At 54.7% G+C, this 17,136-nt stretch overlaps 5 protein-coding genes across 6 annotated transcripts; 3 read left to right on the forward strand and 2 right to left on the reverse strand.

Annotated features, from left to right (window-relative positions):
* Positions 1 to 181: 181 nt before the first annotated feature.
* On the forward strand, positions 182 to 2,459 carry PV09_03964 (uncharacterized protein). The gene has a single exon (XM_016357239.1). The coding sequence runs from the start codon at positions 580 to 582 to the stop codon at positions 2,116 to 2,118; it is 1,539 nt and encodes a 512-aa protein (XP_016214643.1). The 5' UTR covers positions 182 to 579; the 3' UTR covers positions 2,119 to 2,459.
* On the reverse strand, positions 2,304 to 5,326 carry PV09_03965. Of its 2 annotated transcripts, XM_016357241.1 has the most exons (4): positions 5,082 to 5,326; positions 3,566 to 3,684; positions 3,402 to 3,503; positions 2,304 to 3,330 (listed from the first exon to the last, which is right to left on the reverse strand). In XM_016357241.1, exons 1-4 carry the CDS (start codon positions 5,088 to 5,090, stop codon positions 2,442 to 2,444), a joined length of 1,119 nt encoding a protein of 372 aa, XP_016214645.1. In that variant the 5' UTR covers positions 5,091 to 5,326; the 3' UTR covers positions 2,304 to 2,441. The 2 variants fall into 2 exon arrangements, with proteins under 2 accessions (XP_016214645.1, XP_016214644.1); XM_016357240.1 differs by having other exon boundaries at positions 3,566 to 5,326.
* Positions 5,327 to 7,322: 1,996 nt separating this feature from the next.
* PV09_03966 (uncharacterized protein) lies at positions 7,323 to 9,179 on the reverse strand. Its single transcript, XM_016357242.1, has 2 exons — positions 8,222 to 9,179; positions 7,323 to 8,155 (listed from the first exon to the last, which is right to left on the reverse strand). The coding sequence occupies exons 1-2, from the start codon at positions 8,996 to 8,998 to the stop codon at positions 7,514 to 7,516; spliced, it is 1,419 nt and encodes a 472-aa protein (XP_016214646.1). The 5' UTR covers positions 8,999 to 9,179; the 3' UTR covers positions 7,323 to 7,513.
* Positions 9,180 to 9,329: 150 nt separating this feature from the next.
* PV09_03967 (uncharacterized protein) lies at positions 9,330 to 11,394 on the forward strand. Its single transcript, XM_016357243.1, has 2 exons — positions 9,330 to 9,609; positions 9,674 to 11,394. The coding sequence occupies exons 1-2, from the start codon at positions 9,432 to 9,434 to the stop codon at positions 11,212 to 11,214; spliced, it is 1,719 nt and encodes a 572-aa protein (XP_016214647.1). The 5' UTR covers positions 9,330 to 9,431; the 3' UTR covers positions 11,215 to 11,394.
* A 1,755-nt stretch (positions 11,395 to 13,149) lies between these two features.
* PV09_03968 (uncharacterized protein) lies at positions 13,150 to 17,106 on the forward strand. The gene is made up of 4 exons (XM_016357244.1): positions 13,150 to 14,735; positions 14,787 to 14,923; positions 14,981 to 15,088; positions 15,143 to 17,106. Exons 1-4 carry the CDS (start codon positions 14,149 to 14,151, stop codon positions 16,711 to 16,713), a joined length of 2,403 nt encoding a protein of 800 aa, XP_016214648.1. The 5' UTR covers positions 13,150 to 14,148; the 3' UTR covers positions 16,714 to 17,106.
* Positions 17,107 to 17,136: the final 30 nt, after the last annotated feature.

Raw genomic sequence — 17,136 nt, forward strand, 5'->3', positions numbered from 1 at the left:
CACGTCTTCTGTCCTTTTCTGGACCTTCCGTGACGCGCGTCTACTCCGTCCTGCCCTGCCCCCCCCCCCCATTGTTATGCCCGGTGGATTGAAAATCCTCGTCATCGACCGCCTTGTGAAAAAGCGCTGCCGAGACGCGGACGCTCCCGGTTCTGATTGTTTCTGGTCTCAGGGAGGCGCAGTTTTATTGACCACCTGGAAGATCGGCAACGACGACATTAATTCCTGACGGTGACATGTTCAGCGTCTAGGATGCAGCACAAAACATTATGCCTCGCGCACGTGGGAGAAAAAAGAAGGGAAAAATACCGCGTCTTTGCCGTCGGTATGGCAACTTAGTGACAGGACGAACAAGGAGGGAAATTGAGGAAAGAAAAAAAAACCGTTGACGCTACAGGGACCCTGTCTCTCCCTCCAATGACACGACTTGTCTGTCTCATTCTGAAGAATCGTCGTTTGCCACTCTGCCACGTCTTTTTGTAGCGCTCAAACACAAGGTGCCGGGGCGTGCCTGCTGCACCACACCGTTCGGTAGCAGCAGCAGCAGTAGCAGCAGCAGTAGCAGCAGAAGCAGCAGCCATGGTGATTCGAGAGATGAGCACGCCCAAAGCAGCTGTGAAGCGCGGCCATCGGAAGCTCATCAACCTCCTGCGAGGATGGCCGAACCCGGCGCTGCTGCCGACCAAGCTGATGAGGGAAGCCGCCGACGCCGTGTTCGCCGACAAGGACGTGGCCATACCCGCCCTGCTCTACGGGCCTGACGAGGGAGACGCGCGTCTGCGGCGGGAGCTGGCCAAGTGGCTCACCGAGTTCTACGCCGACTACTTGCAGGAGCCCATCGGCGCCGACAGGCTGGCCATCACCGGGGGCGCCTCGCAGAACCTGGCCTGCCTGCTGCAGACCTTCACCGATCCGGAATACACGCGCAACATCTGGATCGTGGCGCCGAGCTACTTCCTCGCCTTTCGCATCTTCAACGACGCCGGCTTTGGAGCCAAGCTGCGCGCCGTGCCCGAGGGCGACACCGGCATCGAGCTCGACTACCTGGAGCGAGAGATCCGCAAGAGCGAGGACGAGGCCGTTCGGCGCGGCAACGCCAAGCCGGCCTTCAAGGTGCCGACACCGTGGGGCAAAGTGTACAAGCACGTCATATACGCCGTGCCCACCTTCTCCAACCCGAGCTCCAAGACCATGATTGCCAGTCGCCGGGTGGACCTGGTGCGCCTGGCCCGCAGGTACGACGCGCTGATTGTCACCGACGACGTGTACGACCAGCTGCAGTGGCCGTCTGCGCGCGAGGCAGCGGCTCAGGACGACGCCCAGCCGTCCGGCCAGAAGGACATGACGAGGGCGCAGGATGCCCGCATCGTCGACGTGGATCGATACCTCGACGGTGGGCCGGACCGCCCCGGCGCCGACGGCTTCGGCAACGCAGCGTCCAACGGCAGCTTCAGCAAGATCGCAGGTCCGGGCATGCGCACCGGCTGGTGCGAGGGCAGTCCCAAGCTCGCGTACGGCGTCTCGCAGACGGGCAGCTCGCGGTCCGGCGGCGCGCCCTCGCAGATCGCAGCCAACTTCCTGGCGGAGGCGCTCGCCAGGGGCGCGCTGCAGAAGCACGTCGACGTGGTGCTGCGGCCGGCGCTCGCCAGGCGCCACGCGCTGATGATGGACGCCGTGCGAGAGCACCTCGTTCCGCTCGGCGTCCGGCTGCCGCAGGACGGGAGGCGCGTCGCGGGCGGCTACTTCGTGTGGCTACGTCTGCCGCCGCGCATCAAGGCGAACCTGCTGGCCAGGCGATGCAAGGACACGCACAACTTGATCGTCGCCGACGGAGCCATGTTCGAAGTGCCCGGCGACGCACACCCGTCGATACACCACCAAGTGGCGGAAGACGCCGTGGCCGCTGGTGGCAGCTCGGAGGCGCCAACCTCGTTCCCATACGACGTCAGGCTGTGTTTTGCGTGGGAGGAGGAGGATGCCCTGGAGGAGGGCGTCGAGAGGCTGGCCGAAGTCATACAGTCCATGCTTGACGAGCCGGAGGGGGTGAATCCCAACGTCAAACGATCAAGCTTTGGGGAGACGGACCGTGTGCCCATGGATGTCAGCAGTTTTCAATGAGTCGGAGAGCAAGCGCTGTGTTCACGTTTGTACGCAAGAAACATGAGTCCTTGTCTACGCTCTTGGCTGCGATTGTGTTTGCTTTTTCTCGTGGAAAATAAAAAAAGAAAAATACTTAAGAATGGAATCCTGTAGTCTCTGAGATTGAAATTGCCTCAGATAATGCCTACGAGGGAGAGCCAATCAAAAAAAAAAGAAAAAAAAACTCATGATTCCATTCACGTTTCATGCAGCATCATAAAGCTGGGTACATACCAAACGAAGGCCAAAACTATTGCACAAGGGATATATCGTCTAATCTCGTCCGGAGCGTGCCCATACTTTCAGCGTGGAAAGACCTGCCGCAATGCTTCTTGAAACACGCCCACATTGTAGTCAATCAAAGCCTTGCCCTCTGTTGGGCTGTTGTCACCCATTATGCATATGAGGCATAGATAGGTGTTCACTTCTCTCAGGTAGAGATAGTTGCCCTTCTTCTCCATTGTTATCAAACTCTCTGCGGGGCCGTTGCCGCTCTCCTGCAAAATACCTGCTGAATTTGGCGAGTCCGAGCCATTCGCTTTGTTGACAGCCTGTGACCCTTCTTGGTCCTGCTCGGTACCTTCAAGTTGCCCAGTGTCCACCGGTCGCTGGCCGTAGATTTCGGTGATGTCTAGTATGACGTCAATGTAGTCCGAGCATATCTCGTAGCTTCCAATATCTGTTGGGGATGTGTCTGTAGCGATATAGATTTTGGACACCAGGTCGAAAAGGTACGCCTTTTGAAATCGGCAGTTGAAGCACAGAGAGTTGAGCAGCGCTTCTAACGTTGGCAACTGCGGGATGAGCTTCTGTATGACCTTGGAGAAAGCCTCAAAGATCGAGTGGTCGTAGATACTGGTCTGGTGAAAATGCACCGGTGCGCTATCAACGCCCGCGTCTGACAGCTCGTCCTGCACGCGCTGTACTATGTCGCGAAAGGTATCGCTGCGGTAGTCATCAGAGAGACCGTCGACCTTGTGCACAAAAACTTCAATGTTTATCGCCGGATAGGTTGTCTGAAGGTTGAGAATAGTAGCATTGAGGCGCGCTACGGCGTCTAGGTACTCGTCCTGTGCGTCGATGACCCAGATCAGGGCGCCAATCTCTGAGAATATCTCGGCACTGTCGAAAGCAGGGTCGAAGTAATTCAAGTGGCCGGGAAAGTCCCATACCTGGAAATCCATGAATGAGCTGTAGCAAAACTTAGCCGTGGATCATCCTCGCGCGTGGGGAGACAGGCCGTCAGTAAGAAGGACACGTACTGCATTGAATCTTTCCTGATCTTGGTCGTGGTCTCGAGGTACAGCGTCTCGCTTGGGGGCAGCTTGTGAAAGACTACGCTGGAGATGGACGATTTGCCGCTCCTGTCGGGTAAGAAGTCAACCTATGCTGCTGCTCTTAGATGTGCTGAGATTCACGAGCTTACCGGCGCTGGCCCATGAGCAGCAACCGCGGCTTGCCATCGGCGACCTTGCTGTTTGGAAGCTTGCCTGTGTGGTACTTTGGCGCGGCCGAACTAGCCGGCGACTCTGCTTGTTCGAGATTCTGAAAGTATCGGATCAGAGTTGAACTAGTAGCATCATCAAGACGAGAAAGCGTGTGATCGAAGTTCTTCTGGGACTCTGTAGGTGTTGTGGATCGTTCATCATGGGAAAGCGCAGATTTTGGCGTCATGGCCGAGAAGGGAGCAGAAGATGGGGGGAGCGCAATGCTTGAGAGTAGTGACCAGCCAATGCGATGCTAAGAGGAGTTTGGGCGAAGGTTGGCAGCAGATAAGAAGATTAGAATTTTTTTTTTCCTGTTTGGCCAGGCTTGCGTTCTTCCCGAGTCTCAGCGAGGCAGCAGGGTAATCCGGCCAAAGCGAAGACGTGAGAAGGCGAGCAATGACCTTGTCAACTCAAGCGTCGTCCGCCAATCCAATCGCTGACAGCATTATTTTAAGAAAAGGGATTGAAGCGTCGTGCTTGTGTTCATACGCTTGACTCGATGCAGAGCTGACGCAGAAGCCACAAAGGCGACGTTCGGATGGGAAAGAGGAGAGAGGAAGAGGGACAAGTCTGAAAGGGAAGTGTTCGTGTTTTTGTGGTTGTTTGTGTGTGCGTGCGCGTGTGTGTTGGAAGGCTCGCGGAAGCGAGCGCCATATACCGTCGAGGGATGGCAAGGGAGGATGAACAGTAACAACAACAACAACAACAACAGCAGCAGCAGCAGCAGCAGCAGCAGAAACAGCAATAGCAGCAAAGGCAGGCAGGAAAGCAGCCGGATCTAGAAGAAGTTGAGCTGACGAGAAGGAACAATGTTTTACAAGTCGCAAAACGAGGTCACCGCCATTTTACGTTGCGCAAGGACGGCGATTGGATGGGCGACGAGTAGCATCGAGAGCCTCTGGAAGCCCAAGAGGCAGCAACAGCGAGATCAGCACGAAGAGGCAAACATCCCACGCGACCGTGAAGGGGTTTTAAAAATGGTGCGGCTCACAGGGACAAGTGCCGTGCTTTTGCTGTTCTGCGCGCTATATCGTGTCTGCCAGCTCACTTCCTCGAAGATCCAGACTAGCGGGACTAATGCAAGGCTGTCCTAGCATCGGGTACTCGACACGGATCCGAGAGGATGGGATTGGAAGGGAACAGGCGAGTGAAGAAAGAGAGGGCGAGTTAGTGTGCTCGAGTGCGCGTGTGGGCGTGGCGTCTGGCCGCAGAGGCAACTGCAAGGCTGGTGGCGGGACAGGGATGAACGCAGGTCAAGAAAAAAATTGAGAAGAAATGAAAAAAGAAAAGCTGAGACGGGCAGCGGGAGGGAGGAAAACCAGGCAAAGGCTTGTAGGTTGCCGTCGAGGTTTGGCAGGCCGATCGGGAGAAGAAGGGGGTGGGGGGTGATATGGACAGGCCACAGCAGCGATTGGTACAACAGAGAAGCGCAAGAAGAGAAAGAGCAGGACTCACCATGGCCATGAGGCGTCAGAGGACGGAGGGATCGTTCCGTGAGCGAGCGCGAGTCGAGACAGACAAGCAAGGGAAAGGGCGAGAGAGGGAGTGTGCATGAGCGGCAGAGAGGCGTAGGGCCCGGCGCGGAGTTCCGGTGTGCTGCGACACAGAACGACGACAAGAACGACGAGCGATCGAGCGTGGACGAGGACCGGAGGAGACGGGCGGGGCGAGGAAGGGGAGGGCGACGGCGCGGGGTGCTGCGCGCTTGTCGCTTGATACGCCGGGCGGGAGCTGTTGGCGAGCACACGCACCGCACGCGCACGGCGAGCAACCGCTCCCTCCAAGCGCCGGCCGCTGTGCAGCCCCGTGCTACGCTGTGCCCGCCCGTGCTGAGCTGTGCGCCGCCCCGGCCTGACCGTTCCCGCTCCGCCCCAGGCCGCTCGTCCTTGACCGAGTCCCGATGCTTCGCGGCGCTGTCCGCGCAAACGCAAGGCAAGCGAGACGCCGCAGCATACACGCGGATCCTCGAGGCGCTGGCCAGCGGCAGGCCAGTAGCCGTCCACTCTCTGCTGGACGACGCTGACGTCGGACCCAGCGCGCAAGGGTGTGCCTGGCACCAGCGAGGCTCTGATCTAAGACCGTTGCCGCCGCTTTGCGGTCAGAATCATGGCGCGCCAGTCCGTGTCAGCGCGGATGCATCGGGTAAGAGTCTTCTGGCCTGGGCTAGGCGTGGGAAGAAAGCGTAGGCAAGTAGACGAGAGCCGTGTGTCAGAAAGACGGCCAGCAGAGGAGAAGTCGGAACGCCGTGCTCGACAGGTGCGCTCAGACCTCCGTACGCCTTCTCCACCTCGTCCTCGTTACTCCTCCTCCTCCTCCTCCTCCACCTCTCTACTTTCTCTTTCACCTTTACTTCCAACATACATGCTTCCTCCTGCCGGATTGTCTTTGCGGATTTTTCTTTTTCAATCGTGCCATTGTTCTGGCACAAACTGCCCTTCCATTGGCCACGAAGACGGTCCGCTGACCATACCAGTCTAGTTATTCGCCTCTTTTTCCGAGATCGATCGAATTGGCTGATAAAAAGGACAACAATGCTACCCGGCTCTGGCGACGTGCATCCGCCGACCCTGGGTGTGTGCAGCATCGCTCTACGCCACCCACGCAGCCTCTGTGACGGGCACAAATATGCTCACGTACAAAAAGCCTCTCCGCTGCGTCTCTTTACGTGCACCCTTCCGTATGTGGCAGACATATCGCTCTGTACACGCACAACTTGTACGGACGGCAAGTCAGTCTACCGCAAGCTCCTGATCGCCCACGCGTCTGCTGTCGCCTTTTTCGTATTCCCTCGAACCATATCATTGTCACGGCTCTGTTGTGGTGCCCCTTCTACCATCCTCGTTCGATAATGTGGGGCCCTTGGTGCACTCTGGGCGACCACATTTGCCCTTTCAAGCTGTTACCCGTGTGCGCTAAATAACAACGTCTGCAAAACCTCGCATTCCGACTGGGCTCCACTCGTTTGTTTTTCATCCAACCGAGTCCATCGATTACGCGTGCCATTGTCGGGCCTTCCCACGCCGTTCATTTCGTCCAATGTGGAGTTCCTACATCCCTCGGCTGCGCGCGCGATTCGAGCGGCCGGCCAAGTGAGCTTGCCTGCCGTTGCGGGTATACTTGTGGCATAACATATGCAAAGCCACTGGTTCCGGACATGCGGTGTGAAATAACTATACTTTGCTGTCCAGCCTTCTCTCTTCCCCTCCCAACCAAATTGCTGACCCTCCTTTCCACACCCGCACCTCATCATGTCCGCATCCTGTTCGTTCAGTTGCCATGGTTCAGGAACGCGGTCAGCGTGATGGGCGATCAGCACGAGGGACGGGTCGCTGCGTAGGGCTCAAGACGAACGCAAATCATTTTTCAAAGCCTGCCTCCATTCTCTTCTCTTCTCCTCTCTTCTCCTCAGAAAGAAAAATGTGACGCACGTCGCGACGTCGGTTTTCGTGCCCAGACGGCCCGCTGCCGCATGCTGTGTCGTCCATCCTTGCCTTTGCTGCACCCACCCAGCGTTGCATGACGGCGCATCGATGCACATTGGCTATTTGGCCAGGTCTGTACAAAGCTCAAGAGTCTGACTACGAGGTTTGCTCCGCCGGCGCGTCTGCAGGACCTCACGCTTTGCACCCGCGTTCGAAATCCATCATGGTTCGTCTGGATGGGAACGTTGATTGGGGGAAGTTGATAGGTCAAGAATAGACAAAAATCATTTCATTCGTCGCGCTATGTACGGTTTTCCCTTCTAACAGAGGAGACGAGAACATTCGCCAGGAAAACGATGACTCGGGGTGGAGGCATTTGCATAGGTAGTAATAGTCAAAGGGCTGGCCAAACGGGCAAACAGCCTAGTGGCCAAATGCGATCTCCGCCTAATTGACGAAGACCTTCTACTCCTTGCCGCCCGCACGGCGCTCCCAGTCGTCGCTGAACCGATTCCCATCCACGATCTCAACCCCTTTGCCAAGCCCGATCAGATCGCTGTCAACCCACCACGGCCGCTCTCCGCTTGCCCTCTCCTTGCCCTTGATATCACTCTCGTCCTCGGTGTCGATGAGTCCGCCAAGGCCCGTACCGCCGCCGCCAACTACAACGACGACCTGGCCGACCCATCCCTTGACAGCCTCGACGTTCTGGCCCTTGGGACCCGAAAGCGAGTCGACAACGTAGACCAGGTCTGGTTGCATGTGCTTGCACATGTGCACCCATCCCTGCGGCGTCTCAAACGTGAGCACGTTGACGGGATCCTCGACAATGCGGACAGCTTGCTTGTAAAGCAAATCGTACGGATCGCCTCCCGAAGAACGAGCAGACAGCGCGGGTGTGGTCCCTGGTGGCGTATACGGCTGGGGATCGAGGGACTGCAGTTCCTCACCGGGGGTTTGCGCTGGTGTGTTGATCGCTGCGTACGAAGATCCAATCGATGATGGTGCTCGCGGTGGAGTCTTACCCGATGAGGGGTTGGGGTTGTATATTAAGATGTGTACTGACGTTGTCGAAGGGTCCACTGGCGGTAGGTGGGAGAGTAGGGACTGCACAAAGACCGTGTTAGTGTCTGGGATATGATTTGCTTCGCGATTGCCGTAATTCGCACTCACTGCATGTTCCGCGTGATACTTGCCGTCCTCCTCCTGCATCTGATCCAGCATGATCTCTGAGCTCAAGACAATCGCAACCATCTTTCGCCGCCCGCCCGTGTACTGTTTCGGACCTTCCTTCAGGCTATCGCCGAATGCCGTTACGTTTGCCGAGACCGCTTCACGGCTCTGCTCAGCATGACTAACAACACGCTTCTCCGCCTCCTCGCTCCACCTCTCGTGGTCCGAGAAGCCCTCTTCCGTCTGCCTGTTCTCCCGCCTGTTGCGGGACTCAGTGCTCTCCTCACGGATGGCACTCAGCGCACCACCAACAGCGGCTCCCGCCGCTGCGATACCCGCAGCGCCGAATCTCTTCACCGAATCAAACGCCTGCTGCGGCGATGGAGTCCGTCGTATGGCCTCCTGCACTCCTCTGTGCAGGCCACCCACAAACGTGCTCTCGTCCGCGCCATTGCGGCCTCCAGATATGTACTCGTCGTCGCGAATGACTCCTTCGGACACGCTGGATTCGGCGCCACCGCCCCGAGGATCTCGCCCGTATCGCTCGCGTGCGACGCGGGCCTCTTCGCCGTAGCTCAGATTCTCATCGTCAGAGGTGACATCTTGATCGGTGGACGAGTACTCGTCGCGTGCGCTCCATACCCAGGCGGCGATGCCTCCCGCAGCAAGAGTTACCGTTATCACGAGCGGGACCCAGTACGTGATGGCGGAGCGCGAGCTCCGCGCTGGTCGGTGGCGGCTGTTGTCGTAACGTTCGTAGGAGAAGGAGCGTGACATTGCTGGAGTGTGTTCATGTGCGACTCATGATCCAAGGGGGAAAAGAAGAAAAAAAGGTCGAAGGTCGCAAAAGACAGAGATTCCTTTTTGACTTGGTTGTGTGTATCTTGTGAACCGAGGAAAGGCTGGGGTTCATTTACGGGATTGAAGGGGATTCAAAAGGTGTTGATGTTTGTTGTGGCTGGGTCGGTTGTCATCCTTGACGGGTGCTTGTACTTGCACGCAACTACAGCCGAGCCGAGGAGGCTGAACGCTAACCCGCTTTGGTACAGCTCAGGTTTGGAGTCATGAATTTTGGTCCCGCGGAATACATCACATTTTCTGGATACTGCTCTAGTTTCCATAAAACTGCTACAGACCTCTAATTTTTCCTTCTTCGTCTAAACTCTACTTTACGCAAGAGAGGAAGAAGGCAGGCAGTCTCGCGTGCACAATGCCACACGCGACCTTGCCCTCGCCGGGCTTCCAGGCGCTCATCTTGTGCGGCCCTGGCGCATCTCTCGATACTTTTACCTCCAATCTCGAAGAATTCCCCAAGGCGCTGGTGCCAATTGCGAACAGACCCATGGTATGGTACCCCATAGAGTGGTGCAGCCGCATGGGAGTTACGGGTACGTCTTGAGTATGTCCTGCGCATTCGTAGCGGCCGTTGGGGACTGATCGTTGATCGTGCAGACATAACTTTGATCACCCCGCCAGCAGCCCAGAAGGCCACACAGGCGGTCTTAGATCTCAACCCAAATTTCACCTCTCTGCCTCGAGTAGAGATATGTTCACCTGCTGGTCTCACCGAGAATACTGGAACTGCTGAAATCTTCCGACTCAAGGAGGTTCAAGACATCATCACTCGAGACTTCATAGTCCTTCCCTGCGATTTAGTGTGCGAGCTGGATGGCTTGTCATTGCTAGAAGAATGGATGGTCCTTGAAGGCGGACTGGGGGCAGCGACGGGTGGCCTATCCCCACACGGCCGCGAGATGCCCATGGGTGTAGGTGGTGAGAAACGGGGCCGAAGAGGAGGCCTTAGTGTTTGGTATGAGACGAAAGTCGACGGCAACATGAAGAAGGAGGAAACCGACTTCCTAGCTTCCACGCCGCTTCCAAAAGCCAAAGTGCCGCCTCCGCAAGGCTCGATACGAAAGGACATCTCTCAAGTCGTCCTTACCATGCCTACGGATACGCTCAAGGATATACAAGAGGCGAAGGAAGGCAACTTTGCTCTGCGGCATTCTCTGCTCAAAAAGTTTGGACGATTAAAGCTGCATACAACGACTAGGGATGCGCACGTGTATCTCTTCCCATACTGGGTCCTGCAGATGCTGAAGAAGAACGAGACGTTCGACAGCTTATCCGAAGACGCGCTCGGATGGTGGGCCAAGGCCTGTTGGCAGGATGGGTTGGGCGACAAACTAGGGCTTCGGGATGTATTGCAGCCGTCAAACACCACGGATATGCAGCTATCAACTGGGGAGCTCAATCCTCTGCTTGACGAGGTTGATCTGTCTACGTACATCACCACAACCACAACACCGACGACGGAGGCCGACACCGTGAGGACGGTATCGCTCGCGTCGCGTGTGCAGAATCCCAGCTTCCCCACAGAATCCTCCAGCACCATTTTCGAATCGAAGCCTCGTCTTGTCATCCCCCCACTCCTAGCCTACGTTCAACCAAGCTCTGCAAACGAGCCCCTTATCCGCCGTGTCGATACAGAAGATCAGCTCCTCAATGTATCCCTTCGACTCGCACGGCTACCAGCTCTTGATGACAAGACAGTAGCTGCGCACTCGCCGTACAGTTTTGATTCCAAAATCCACCCTCAAATCACCATTCCCAAGCAATCCCACATCGACACTGCTACTACGCTGATTGCAGCGAATACAACCCTTTCAGAGCGGGTCGCCATAAAAGAATCCGTTGTCGGTGCAAATTGCAGCATCGGCATGGGCTCTAAACTCACCAGGTGTCTACTCATGGATGGTGTCGTTATCGGTGACTTTTGCAGTCTGACCGGGTGCATAATTGGTCCGAGGGCGAAGATCACCGGCGGCCCCAAGGAGGATAGGAACAAGACAGACCTGAAAAACGTGAAGGTCATGGGAGGCATGGTCGTGGAATGGGGAACTGTTGCCGAGGGACGGGTTATCGGTGGAGGGGATTTGTTAGATGAGGAAGGTTTAGATGGAATTAGTGGAGCTGAAGGCGACGACGATTGATGAATGAAGACAATGAAGAGCAAAAATGCATGTCTGGATCGCAAAATGGGGGTTCATAGAGACGAAAGATTTGCCCAGTGGTATATCCATTTTGAACAATGAGTCTATGGTCATCTATCATGTTGTTGTTCAATCTGAGCGCCAAATAATGAAAATACAAATGAAAAACATTTTCAAGAACGTGCTGCAAAGGCGCGCAACAGGATGACCGCAACGGACGTGATTTAAGGCGACTAGGCGCTGGACGCGTACAACGTCGCCAACACGTCATATCGCATTGTTGGATTTTTATTCAAGGCCCTCGAGCTTCCGTTCAAATATTCTAATAATGCTCTGTCAGCCACCAACTCTGTGTGTCCATGCTGTTGTTGTCGAGGAAACATTTGTGGACTCTTCATCCGTGTCTATCACTGCGGGCGACGTGAAGCTCCGATGATGCAGCGCGATAGAGAGTGGCCTTGGAAAGGACAAGTGTTTCCACACGTTTGACCAGCATATTTCATGGTCGATTTGGAGATTCGGGGGCAGATAGTCTTTGTTTGCCATTAGACATTCTCGACTATTGCGTGACAGACGCTCCGGCTGCGCCCTGGGTTGCACAGCGCTCTAGACACTGCCGCCGATGCGGCAGCGAATGAAACTGAGTCTGGCAGCAGGCTGGAAGCTACTCAAATTACGACACGAAAGTAGCACAAGGCCGACAGATGTGTGGGTGTGCACGTTCCAATTCCATGGTTGAAAAGCAATTTTATACGTAAACACGTTGTCGCGGTGGAAAAGGGTTCAGCGCTGTGTTTTCACAATCACACTTTGTCCTCCCTCATGCACGTGCTGTCGGCATCCGGCATGTTCTACTCATGGCTTCATTTGTACAAGGTGCAGGGGAACAAGGGCGCCCATTTCGACTAAGACAGCAGTCTTCGCCTATTTTTGGTGAAGAAGTGTTTATGTTTCCACGTTGTGGGAGCGAGAAGATGGAGCAGCCGTTTTCGCCGCCCATCTATATGAGGCAGATGTTATATCTGTGCACATGGTCATCAAAATGTCAGGAGGGGGTTCCAAGCCTGTCAGCGACCTATTGCTGCCGAGTGCGGGTGCGAGAACAGCACGACGCAGTAGTTGTCATAGATCGCACGGTGACGCTCCCAAGGGCAGTGATCACACTTGCTAAAATGACCAGCGGAGACTTTCCAGAGTTTGGCATGAGACTTGACAGGTGAAGAAGGTCGCATTGAGTGCATCAGCATCCCCTAGCCCATGTACAGCCTAGGAATCGGTGAATTGGCAGGACGTGAAACTCGACGCCTACGGTGCTTTGTCAAAGAAAGGACTGGACTGACCCACATGGGAGGGGAGGCAAATTATTTGATCAACGGTTGTAATTGATGCCCAGCGCGTCATATGGAGAGACCAAGACAGAGGATATTAGCCAGGAGGAAATGCGGACATCCAAGGGCGGCGGAGATATGAGCATGACTCCAGCAGTGTGTTTGGGTTTGACTAGCGCAGAGCGTGTTTCAACAGCGATGGGGATTAGCGGGCGCACGACTGCTTGACTGGTGAAGACCAAGCCCCCTGGCGCAAGGTAGTCGACATCTCCGTCTGGTAGCAAGGAAGATAAAAGGTCACAGCAGGTGTCCAGGCAGCCATCGATCAAGGATGACAGGCTGCATGAAGGAGCGGGATCATGCAAGGAAACGGATGAAGGTCGAAGGCCAGCCAAAGGCGAAGATTTGTCACGGTCAAAGGGCGTGGAAGGCAAGCCGTGGTGAGGCCAGTTTGACTCCTGCAGGCGCCGAAGAGATCGAGTCGTGATCAGGTCGGGTGGCGGGAAGACCAGGAGGAGCACGGCGCTCGCGTCTAGACGGAAAGCGGACAAGCACACGACCCCTTGGTCATCAGCCCTGGTCGAATCAACGACAACGATCGCTTCGTCCTCAGCAACTCGTCGTGCCAGACTGGCCTTGCCCACAAAACACGTCCGTTTCATCGTGTCCATGCCACGTCCGTTTACTCGACATGCGTGTTTGCGCCTCCAGCTCGTCAGAGCACCAGCCACGCTTCCATGGCTCGATCCGGGCCCGGGAGAGCGCGCGATCCCGCTCCGTACGAAGGCCTGTTTCCGCGACCATCTGACTTGTCCAGCATCGCGATCATGAGGCTTGGTTAGATGCCATGATGCCCAAAAGCAAGCTCGTGCCGTAGCTCCTCACTCGCTTAGTCCGCGGATGGTTGAGTCGCTCGCCGCGTCCAAAAGAGCGGGGCGCGTGCGCGTGGGAATCAAAAGGGAGGATTGACGTACATGAAGGAGAGATCTGAGCCGCCAAAGATATCGCGCCCTTGGATCTGGATGGCTGTTTGAAACGCCAGCATTGTCAGGGCATACCTTGATCGTACCTGGTGGCTCCCCAGAAACGAGTCTGTCTACGCAGAAGACGATAAAACAAAACGTGGGCTGCTTTTTCGCTCGACGCTCCCGCTGTTCTGCATTTGTACTCCACCACGCCCATTATTTTCTCCATTCACCTTCAGCTCTTTCCTTTCTTGTCGCGCGAGACTCCGCTGTCGACTGCTCGACATACACTCATTCTTTTCGCCATCTCGAGGACCGGTCCTCATTTTTTGTTTCAGCACTTGTCACCACGCGACAGCTTGACGTTGCTATTGTTGCTAGTCACGCGCGCTCTCACTCTCTCTTGCACCTTTTAACATTGTTCTGAGCCTTCAATAGTCTACTCAGATCTCGTTTTCACAGTCATTCGTAACTTGTCCATAAAAGAAGCGCTGCCCTTTCGGTTTGCGCCTCTACAACTAGGCATTTCCTACAAACCACGGTCCCCTTTCTCGCTGGTCCAGGTTTATCCATAAAAACATCAACTTCGCTGCTGGATCAAAGCGAAATTAATTAGCAAAGCCATCTTCAAACGCGCGAGAATGATGCTTTCACGGCTCGCGCTTGTCGCGACGCTACCACTCTTCTCCAGCGTTTCCATAGCTGCTCCTACCGCCGCAGCGCAGCCGCTCGACGCGTCTGGTTTCATAGCCCAGGCGTCCGGATCAACACAGTACTGGCTGTCCAACATCCAGCGTCAAGGTACCGTAGCTTTCGGCGATGCTAGCTACAAGATCTTCCGAAACGTCAAAACGGACTGCGGTGCTGCTGGCGATGGTTCCACTGACGATACGGCTGCTCTGAACCAATGTATCGCATCTGGTAACCGTTGCGGACCAAACTGCGATTCATCAACGGTCACGCCAGCAATCTTATACTTTCCTCCTGGCACCTATGTTGTGTCCCAGCCACTAAACATGTATTACTATACTCAGATGATTGGCGACGCTCTACAGCCACCCACTATCAAAGCGGCTGCCAACTTCCAGGGCATGGCTGTGCTCGACAGTGACCCTTACGACTACAACAATGGCGGAAAGAATTGGTTCACCAATCAAAACAACTTTTTCCGTGAAGTCCGCAACTTTGTCATCGATTTGACCGCTATGCCTGCTTCACAAGGTGCTGGGTGAGTACAGCCAACGGGATAGTGACATGACGAGTGTTAATCGGTTCGTAGAATTCACTGGCAGGTCGCACAGGCCACCAGCCTCCAAAACATCCGTTTTGAAATGGTTCAGGGAACCAACAGTAATCAGATCGGGATTTTCATGGACAACGGCTCCGGCGGCTTTATGGCCGATCTGACATTTAATGGTTGGTAGACTCCTAGTTCGGCCTTTTTTTTGAGCGTCTTGCTGATTAAGCGGAAAGGTGGCAACTATGGCATGTTCCTGGGTAACCAGCAGTTTACAACGCGCAACTTGACGTTTAATAATTGTAACACCGCCATGTTTATGAATTGGAACTGGCTCTGGACATGTGCGTTTCTGATAACTGATTTCTAAACTCATAGATTGCTAATGTCAGGAACAGTCAAGTCAGTGAATGTTAACAATTGCAAGGTTGGCTTAGACATGGCCAATAACCCCCCGAACCAGACCGTGGGTAGCGTCATTTTACAGGACTCCGTCTTTAAAACAACCGTAGCAGCTGTAAACTCAAGCTTCAGTCAGAGCAGTATCCCTACTGGTGGCGGAACACTGGTGCTTGATAACGTGGACTTCACCGGTTCCCCCGTCGCAGTACAGCACTTCGACGGAACACCTATTTTACAAGGCGGAAGCGTCGTCAAGGCTTGGACTCAAGGTCAGCAATACGTTGGCTCAAATGGAACCCGCGTCCAAGCAGTCCTTGAATCGCCGCCAGCCAAGCCCGACGCTCTGCTCGCGAATGGCATGATCTTTGAGCGTATCAAGCCACAATATGAACAGTATCCCGCAAGCGCTTTCGTCTCTGTCAAGTCGGCAGGAGCCAAAGGAGATGGCGCCACGGATGACACTGCTGCGATTCAGAATGCGATGAACAACATACAGGACGGACAAATCCTTTACTTCGATCACGGCGCGTATATCGTCACGAAAACAATCAATGTACCCAAGAACATCAAGATCACCGGAGAGATTTGGCCGTTGATCATGGCTTCCGGAGATTTTTTTGCCAATCAGGATCAACCTCAGCCCGTTTTCAAAATTGGCGATATTGGCGACGTCGGCTCTGTTGAGCTTTCAGAGCTCATGTTTGAGACGGCCGGTCCAGCTCCTGGTGCCATCATGATCCAGTGGAATTCCGGTGCTTCGGCGCAAGGTTCTAACGGTATGTGGGATGTTCATGCGCGCATTGGCGGCAGTGCGGGAACGCAGCTTCAGTGGGACAAATGTGCAAAGAACCCGAACGTCACACACGGTGCGAATCCAGAGTGCATTGGCGCCAACACGCTTTTACATCTCACACAGACTTCGTCGGTATACATCGAGAATTGCTGGTTCTGGGTGGCTGATCACGAACTTGACCTTCCTGCCAAGCCCGCCCAAATAGACATTTATAATGGCCGTGGCGTTCTCATCGAGTCCCAAGGTCCAGTTTGGATGTATGGCACCGCTTCTGAGCACTCAGTCCTATATAATTATCAGGTCCAGAACGCGTCCAACATCTACATGGGTCTGATTCAAACTGAGTCGCCGTACTTCCAATCCAACCCTGCCGCACCAGCTCCATTCAACTTGGTCGCGAACGTCGACCCGCCTTTTAACACATACACCAGCGATCAAGATAAAAAGGCGTGGGGTCTTCGCGTTGTTGATTCGTCCAACATTCTAGTTTATGGCGCAGGCTTGTACTCGTTCTTCGACAACTACGACCAAGTGTGTGTTGCTTCAAACAATTGCCAGAACCGCATAGTCTCAATCGAGGGAAACGTTGACAACCTGAACTTGTTCGGATTGAGTACCAAAGCATCTGTGTCAATGGTTTCAAGTGTTGGCGGCTATGTCCTCTCAGGAAGCGCGAATAACGGCAATGCAATGACAGTGGATAGTGTTACGGTCAATGACGCAGATAACCGAAGCAACTTCTGCGCCACGCTGGCTCTGTGGAGACCTGGTTGAGCTGGTCTTTTGAAACACCGCGCCTTGCTCTTTTCTCCTTCGTTTCTAATCTTCAACTTTTTTGTTCAACAAGGCGTCTTCGTATGCGATATTATCCCGAAAAATGGGTATATTTCTCCTCCGTTGGGTTGGAGGATGTGTGACAAGTTTCTTGAAAAATGATACCAGATGTACATGAGGGTGATTCTAGAAGGCAACGAATACTGTTGGGGCAGAACAATCTGCCTCGCGGCGAATAGATCAATGGAATTTACTTCTTACATCAAATCCCACGAACAGACGTGAACTGAGCGTCCTGTTATCTGTGGATGGAGAACTTCACACTCAAACTCAGCGGGCGCAGTCTTGCGATTGGCTTTCGCAGAACGCATTGGCAACCAAACATAGTTTAGCGCAATTAGATTACATAATGAAGATCTGAGC

Source organism: Verruconis gallopava (genome assembly GCF_000836295.1).
Source record: "Verruconis gallopava strain CBS 43764 unplaced genomic scaffold supercont1.11, whole genome shotgun sequence".
Classification (NCBI taxonomy): Eukaryota; Fungi; Ascomycota; class Dothideomycetes; order Venturiales; family Sympoventuriaceae; genus Verruconis; species Verruconis gallopava.